Genomic DNA, 8,481 nt, shown 5'->3' on the forward strand with positions numbered 1-8,481 from the left:
GAGAGGAGGCCTCATTTTACCCGAAATTGCATCAGGACAGTCCTTGGCCAAAGAAGAAAGAATGCCTTCACTTCGGGGAGACTGGGCCCAAGCGGGGATGTGGGGGTGCAGGCCCCCCCGCAAGGGGCAGGGTAGCTCTGGGGAGCATAAAGCAAAAGCTCTGCCCCTTCTTCTCCCCAGCCGGGTCCTGCACCAGGTGCACATCCCGCCTCAGGACTCTCCTTAACGCCAGAGCTGGTTCAAGCGCCTCCTAATTCCATGTTTTTGTGAAGTCCTGGTTCCAGGATTCCAGTGCTTGGGGCTCAGGAGAAAAGGGACTTCCCTAAATAAAGGCAAACTCGGGGGGACAGAGAGAAGGCGGCAGTTCCAGGAGCAGAGCCTGTGGGAGGAGGGCAGGTGCAGAGGCTGCTCACATCTTGAGGCACATTTAGGGGTAACAGCTGGCTCACAGTCCCCTTCAGCTTCAGGTCCCTCCAGGGCGGCCCCAATCTTTCTTTTCTCTTTCTGCCTCGGGCCACCTGGTCTTCCCTCTCCCTCCCCACTGTGCACATTCTTCTAGGGCAGTGTTTCCCAAAGTGTGGTAGCGTACCCCCAGGGGTGCGGGAAGAGTTTGGTGGGGGTACGCGTTGCACCGGAGTTTGGTGGGAATATGCACTGCACCGTGCTTAGCTGCTCCTAATTCTACGTTCTCATGAGGGGGACTCAGCGTTACGAAAATTATAGAAGGGGTACACATGTGTCAAAAGTTTGGGAAACACTGTAGGGGTTCCACTTAGAAGAATGGGAGGGTGGCAGGGGGGGTGACTGGGGTAGGCAATGGTCAGCCTTCATCCCTGGCTGTGCTCTGGGACTAGCCCAGGTGCCTGATGCGCCCCACCAGGGAAGGCTAAATCTGGGGTGACTCCTCTGCCCCTGGGCCCAAAAATCCAGAAGGATTTTCAATGTGTTCAAGCAAATGGGTCAAAGTGGAGAAGATGCTAAGCCAGACCGGGGAGCTTTCCACCCTGGCCCGGGGAGGAGGGGGTCCTAGGCTCCCTGACCTCACATCTCACAGAAGCACTGTTCTCCATGACAACCAACCCCTCACACACACACACACACACACACACACACACACACACCAGGATAATTGGCCCTTAAGAGGCCGGTGCCCTCCCTCCCACAGCCCAGTGCCAAACAGACGTGGGTGATCAGGCTCGTGGACAACAATGGCTGCTTGTTTTAAAATCTCCTCAAAGAACTTTTAACAGACTCCAAACATTTCGTACTTGTGAGGAAAGCTGAGCCGGGGAGGACCTTTGGTCTTGGAGATTGATTCTTCAACCTTCCAAAAAAATTTTTGCATGGCCCGCCCCACTGGCAGCAAGGGGTTAAAATAGGTTTGCTTTATGCCAGCTGCACTCTCAGATCAGTGGCAATTTGGGGGGAGGGGGAAATCATGTGCCTGCAGTAACCTAATTATGAGGAGAGAGAGAGAGGGAGAGAGAGAAAGAGGGGGGAGAGAGAGAGAGAGAGAGAGAGAGAGAGAGAGAGAGAGAGAGGCTCTCGCATGGGTGCAGTTTTGTAGCCCTATCCCTGGCCCAGGGTGAGCCAGGAGGCGGGAGTTCTGGTCTCAGGCTCTGCCTCCATGGGACCTTGAACAAGACACCTTTCTGCCAGGCAATGGCTTGGGCACCTTGACAGCCATCCCAGGCCTGGCCTTCCAGCCGCAACCACTGTGTCCTGCCCATCCTGTCCACCAGGACTCCTCCGGCCACACCTGAGTAAGGGGTGTGTTGCCCTGAATTGCCTTATGGCTCCAGGTCCAGCACCGGAGTGGCTACCCGGGGAGTGTAGGCTGTGTCTACATTGGCCCCAAAGGCAGGCACCACCACCACCACCGCCGTCTTCTCCATCCCAAATCCACATCTTCCGAAAACCTGATTCCCGACTTTCCGTGGGGTAAGCCATCTGCCCCTAACGGTTTCTATGGCCAACTCAGCTCGCAGGCCACACTCAGGGTCACCCAGCGGCCGCTGACCTGCTGGAGCCGCTTCGCCTCAATCCCATCCATCTCTGTAGCCACCTGGCTCTGAGGTTGCAGCCTTTACACCCCAAAGCTCTAGTGACCCCTCCAGCCGCTGTGACCTGCTATCCAGAGCTAAGGCCCAGCTCAGAGACCCCAGACCCTGTGATCGCATCGCCCCGGCCAGCCAGCCACGCAGCCTTTCTTTACAAACCGTAGTAAACATTTTATTTACAAGGTCGTGGCTTCCTTCCGTGCAGTGCAGCGCGTCTTTGCGACCCCCCCAGCGCGGGCAGGCACTGCGGAGTCACACACGTCACAGTGTGAGCTGCTTGTATCCATCCAGGGGGGAAAAGTGTCCGTCGGGGGTGGGTGGGTGGGGGCACTGAGACGCCCCCAGGCCACTGCGCAGTGTGTGGGCTGAGCCACCAGGCGGCCGGCAAGGGCAGGAGGCGACCCTGGCGAAGGATGCTCTACCGATGATGCGTCTCTGGCCCCGTCCAGGCGCGGCCAGCACCATGGAGGAGGCGCACCAGATCCAGCGGCAATGGATCCCCTGCGCCCTGGTCCAGTCTAGGGGTCTCCGAGAGGCGGCTGGACGGGCTCCGGGCTTTCGGGGGCGCTGCTGAGGCTGGGCTGGGGCGCAGGGAGCAGCTCTGGGGCCAGGCCTCCACCGATGATGCTTCTCTGGCCCCGTCCTGGCGGCCAGCACCATGGAGTAGGCGCACCAGATCCAGCCGCGCACGGCAGGGTCCGCTGCGCCCTGGTCCAGTCTACGGGCCCCCGATAGGCGGCTGCGCGGGCTCCGGGCTTTTAGGGGCGCTGCTGAGGCTGGGCTGGGGCGCAGGGAGCATCTCCGGGGCCAGGCCTCCACCGCTGCTGCCCAGACTCCCGGCGATCGCCGTGCCGGTGCCGCCGAAGCTAAAGCTGCCGCTGCCCCCGCTCCCCACGGCGGGCAGGAGCGCGCCGGCCCCCGGGGCCTTGATGACGGTGGTCTGGTGCGGGGAGCGCTCGGCGGCGGCGCCCTCGGTCCGCTCCGTGTCGCTGGGGGCCATGTCCAGGGACTCAGAGTCGCTGCTGTCGCTCTCGGCCTCGCCCTCCTCCGAGCGGCTGGGGCTGTGCTCCTCCTCCTCCTCTTCCTCGGGCTCGCCGTCCGCTGCCACCGCCCCCGGGGCTGCTCCGCCGGACGCCGGCTTCTCCTCGTCCACCGCCTCCTGGTCCTTGTCCTTCTGGGCCTGCGCCTCCTTGGAGTGCCGCCACTTCATGCGCCGGTTCTGGAACCACACCTTCACCTGCGCCGGGACAAGACAGGGAGACGGCGGTGAGATGCGGGGCGCGGTGCCATCCGACGGGGCGCGCACCCCGGAGGCACCCCCAAAGGCGCCTCTGGGATGGGACGGCCCTGAGCTAGGTGCTGGGGCCCGGAGGATGCCCAGAGGCGAGAAAAAAGGAGATCGCCAGGGGTCCCGGCCCCAGGACGCACTGGACCTGCGTCTCCAAACGCGGCTGCTCTCCAGATGCCAGCCCCAAATGGCCTGGGTACTTGTTGGAAAAGGCAAATCCTAAACCGATGTGGCTCAGTGGATAGAGCGTAGGCCTGCGGTCAAGGGCATGTACCTTGGTTGCGGGCCCATCCCCAGTGGGGTGTGTGTAAGAGGCAGCTGATGGATGATTCTCTCTGGTTGATGTATTCTAACTCTCTATCCCTCTCCCTTCCTCTCCGTAAAAAATCAATAAAATATATTTAAAAAAGAAAAAGAAAAAGAAAGGCAAATCCTGGTCTGCAAACGCGGGGGGGGGGGGGGGAGAATCTCTATTCTAAATTGATGCTTCCCTGAACCCCACCTGTGTCAGGACTTTCCTTCCCAGGAATCTGAGCGACCTGTGGCCCAGAAAAAGGCACCTATCCCCACAATTTCATGCACCAAAGGTGAATCGATGTTACCAGTTTCTGCTACGTCGGCCCCTGTCCTATGCAAGTCCCTCCAAAAGCGACTCTTTTTAAAGGAAGGACTGCAGGAAACACAGAGGGGAGAAGGGGGTTCAAAGAGTGGATCCCAGAGGTAGGGGTACCCCTGGATCTTTCCAGAGAAGAGCAGCTCCTTGGCATGAGGGCACCCAGCCCCTAAGCAGGATAAAGTAACCCCGCGGTGAGCTCAGAAAACTCATGAATCCGACCTGTGTGCACCGCAGAGAAATCGGGTAGGGATGGGGCTGGGGTGGGGGCATCTATATAAATACAGACAATTCCCCAGGGGGACTCAATGCCGTTCACACAAGTTCCAGCTTCCCTTTTAAAAATAACATCCCCAGCTGGGCCCTTCCAGTGCGGTGCTGCCGGGGAGGGGATTGTGCAATGGAGGGCAGAGAGACCCAGAGTTTGGGGGGCGGGGGGCGGGAGAAGAGAGACACCAATAGGCGTCATTAAAAAAAACGTGCCTGCTGTTGGCTTATGCCTGCTCAGAACATTCGGTACCCATGGGGAGTGGCACAAGGGTGACTCTTCTGGTTTCAAAATTCAAAAAGGAAAAAAAAAAAATCCAGTTCTTGAATTTTAGGTTGGGGTTGGGGGAAGAGAAAGAATTCGGACATTGAAGGCAGGCATGATGGATTTGTTATTTTCTTGAAAAGTATTCAAGTATGCAGAGCCCAGAGCCAGCCGCGATGGTCTGGAGCATTCTAAGAAACCCCTTTTCCTTCTCTCCCTCCCTCACTCTCTCCCCCCCCCCCCCGCTCCCCGCTCCCCGCCCCGAGATTTTCATCGGAGTTTATGCCGTTAGAAAATCGGACTGTGGCCGCTCCACGCGGACTCCTGCCCGACCGGAGTCATTCCGTTTGAAATAATGTTTTCACTTCCTCACAACTGGGGATTTCACAATCCCGCAGCAGCAGAAGGAGGGGGGGCCGGGGCGGGGAGGATGGAAGATTAAAAAAAAAAAAAAAAAAAAGGAAAAAGAGAAAAAAGAAAAAAAAAACGCCAACAACAATCCTTTGCCTTTGGATTTCTGTCTCTTCTGAAATAAACTGCTTCCTACAGCGAATTGCAGCCGTAATTATTACCTCCCGCAGCCTGTTTGCTTTCTCAGCGGTTCCCTGGGCCCGCCGGCCAAAACAAACAGGCGCTGCCTGCGGACACACATCTTTGGAGATGGGCTATGGCCTTCGGCCATCTCCTCCTTGCCCTCCTCTCTCTCCTGCCTCTTGTTGGGGAGTGCATAGAGTCTCCCGACATCCAAGGCCTTGTGTGTCCAGGGCAGGAGAGTGTGTGGGGTGCAGGACGGGTCCCTGGGCCTGGGACGGACCCACTGCCTTTGGGCCTGCAAGCCGGCTGGCTTACTTACCTGAGCATCCGTGAGGCCCAGCATTGCGGCCAGCTGCTTCCGGTCGGGCTTGGTCACGTACTTCTGAATCTCAAACCTCTTCTCCAGGCCTTTCCTCTGCAGGTTGGAGAAGACCGCCCGTGACCATGAGCGCTTCCTCTTGTAGGTCTGGGGCATCGTGTCCTTGGTAAGCACGGCATAGGGACCTGCAGGGTGGGGGGTGAGGGATGGGAGCAAGAGAGAGACAAACACACACACACAGGAGGACCGAATTAGTGCCCTGGGCCTAGGGCTCAAGGTACTGCTTAAAAATGCTTACCCCTGGGCCCTCCCCGCATTCACAAAGCCCTCTTCCAATGAGGAATTGTGCAGCTTTTGAGAAAGCAACGGAAAGGCCTAAAGCAAAGTGTATTGTCTGAGCTGAGAAGCTCAGCATGTCATCCATTAATTTCAAAGGCAAAAAGGCAATGCTGATGCTTGGCTATCAGACACTGGGAGGACAGGCCTGAAGAAGCTAGAGATGTCAGCTATTCCCTCTCTGTCTCTCTCATCTCTCTGGTGTGTGTGTGTGTGTCCAGGGGCCCAGGCGAGGACCCTAGATGCAGATTCCCGGAGCAAAAGGGTTTGAAGTCATTTCACAATCTGTGATCGTGATAATAAGCAACCAGTGCCTCTTGCAGCTGAATTTTCAAAGCCCTCACCCCTGCCCCTCCCTACCCATTCCACCCACACCCCGCAAATACTTTCTGGGTTCCCCAGACTCCCACCCCTTCCCTGTGGCAGCGGGCAGAGAGGGAGAGAGGGACCCAGCTCCTGGGGAGAAAGAAATCTTTCGGTTTCTCTCCCCTGACACGGTGACCCGTTCTGGGATGGCTAGAGGGCCAGCGCCACGGGAGGCATCGGTCCCGAGTTTTCTAAAGGGGCGGACTCGCCGGTTCCGTACCTGGAAACGTGTCTTGAAACTGATGCTGGACTGAGTTCCTGGGGCTGAGGATGGCAGACGCCTCGTTCATGGGGTCTAGAGACGCGAAGAGCTGGCCGGCGGAGGGCTGCAGGCCTGGGAGATGCAGCCCCGCGGACCGGCCGGCCGTCAGCAGGGACGTGAGATCTGGGACCGGGCGAGAGAAGAGCTGGTTACCCTTCAGGCAAACCCACACCCTTTGGCCTGAGGTGTTCCTCCGCTCTCCCCCGCGCCCTGGATTGATTTGGTTTCCCTGATGCAAAGCCCAGAGAGACCCCTGTCTCCACCTCAAGCCCCTCTCTCCGGATTGTGGACAAAAGAGTGATGCAAGAAACGACCCATCTGTCCGTGTCCACGCGGGTATAGCACGGAAGGGCTTGGTTTTAAACACGAAATCCCTCTTAGGTGCCTTAGGAGAATCCCAGACCTTGCTCTGGCCTCTCCTCTGGGGAGCGGGGAGTCCATTTGTTTCGCCACATTCCCATTCTCTCCAAATCAGACACACGGACGGGAACGTGCTCCCCAAAAGGGCTTTTTAAAAACAAATCATAGAGTTTCCTCTCTAGAGATGTGATTCAACACAAGGGATGGTCCCTTTAGCAAACGTTTCCAACAATTCGTATGCACATGGACTCTGAAGAGCGGTGTTTTTTTTTTTTTTTTTAAGCATTCCTGGGGTGTTTTTATTTTTATTATTATTATTTTTTTTTTTTAACATAGAGCAGGTGAGTTTTAAAACCTAGTGTTTCAGGGTCTTCCCACAATTGATTTTCTTCTTTTAACCAACGTGCCCTTCATTGTAAAAACACCCAAAAGTGGCCCCAAATGGCCCAGGGACCCGGTCAGAGGCCTCAGGCCTCGGGGCCCCAAGACCTACCTCTCAGCGTGTTGCCTTCTTTGACTTTCGGGTCAAACTCTGCCGACAAAATGCGGTCAATCCCGAATTTGAGGTCCTTGCTGGAAGGGGCCGGGGCCGAGCCGCTGCTGTGGTGGTGAGGGTTGGGGACCCCCCGCGCCCCGGAGGAGGAGGAGGAGGAGGCCGGGGGATGCAAGGCGCCCGCCCGGGGAGGGGGAGGCGGAGGCTGTTGCTGCAGCGGTTGTTGTTGTTGTTGTTGTTGTTGTTGCTGCTGCTGCTGCTGCTGCGGGTGGTGGTGGTGGTGGTGGTGGTGGTGGTAGGCGGCCGAGAGCGGGGACAGTCGCTGCGGGAAGCCAGAGGGGACTTCGGAGGGCGCCACCACCGGGGTGGGGCGAAGCGGGGACCTGGCGGCGGCGGCGGCGGCTTGGAAAGAGGCGTGCGGGTGGTGCGCCGAGCTCAAGTGCGCCGTGAGGGCAGCAGCCGAGGCTCCGGCCAGGCCCTCCGGGGCCGCCCCGGGCTCCCCGACGTGCAGGATGTCCGCGATGCAGAAGGAGGGCTTCTTGACCGCGGCGGCGGCGGCGGCGGGGTCCAGAGGGAAGGCGCAGCCGCCGCCCGGGCCGGCCGAGGAACAGTACGCGGCGGACCAGAGGCTGAAGTTGGAGGCGTAGAAGGGAGCCAGCCCGGCGGCAAACATCCTGGCGGGGCGGCCGCCTCCGCCGCCGCGGCCTGGCTGGGCCGGAGGATGGATGGATGGGTGGCTGGGTGGCTGGGTGGCTGGGTGGGTGCGCGGGGAGGGGCGCGCCTCGTCCAGGAGGAGGAGGCAGCCGCCCGGCCGAGGAGGACGATTCGCTTTCGGTTCTCTGTGCGCTCCCAGGAGAAGCCAGGGAGCCCCGGCACCACCGAGGGAGGGTGAGGGGGGAAGGCGAGGGTCAGATCCGTTAGATGCAGCCGGTCCCGGTCGGTCCCGGTCGGTCCTGACCTCACGGGCTGGAGGCGGGCGAGGGGCGCTGGGGAAGCCGGGGAAGAGACAGGGCCCGGGCACCGAAAGCAAAAACCCCAAGAGCTAAGCCCTACGAGCTAAATTTAAAACAACAACAATCATAATCCGTTCGCTTAAAAAAAAAAAAAGAAGAAGAAGAAGAAAAAGAAAAAATAAGAGGGGGGAAGGAAAAAAAAAAAACTCCTCTCTAAAAACTCCCAAAGTTTTGGCAGAAGCTTTCGAGTCCGACTCAGGGTAGGGACCTCGATTTGCGCGCTCATTGGCCAGCCCGCGGGCCAATCAGAGCGCGGCGTGGAGGGAATGGGCAGGGAGGGGCGTGGCCCGATCTAGGCCACGCCC

At 58.7% G+C, this 8,481-nt stretch overlaps 1 protein-coding gene across 1 annotated transcript; it reads right to left on the bottom strand.

Annotated features, from left to right (window-relative positions):
- Nucleotides 1-2,206: 2,206 nt before the first annotated feature.
- Nucleotides 2,207-7,980, bottom strand: HLX (H2.0 like homeobox). Its single transcript, XM_084868609.1, has 4 exons — nucleotides 7,164-7,980; nucleotides 6,269-6,433; nucleotides 5,347-5,531; nucleotides 2,207-3,297 (listed from the first exon to the last, which is right to left on the bottom strand). The coding sequence occupies exons 1-4, from the start codon at nucleotides 7,834-7,836 to the stop codon at nucleotides 2,779-2,781; spliced, it is 1,542 nt and encodes a 513-aa protein (XP_084724735.1). The 5' UTR covers nucleotides 7,837-7,980; the 3' UTR covers nucleotides 2,207-2,778.
- Nucleotides 7,981-8,481: the final 501 nt, after the last annotated feature.

This window comes from Pipistrellus hanaki, assembly GCF_964339955.1.
Source record: "Pipistrellus hanaki genome assembly, chromosome: 20".
In the NCBI taxonomy this organism is placed as follows: domain Eukaryota; kingdom Metazoa; phylum Chordata; class Mammalia; order Chiroptera; family Vespertilionidae; genus Pipistrellus; species Pipistrellus hanaki.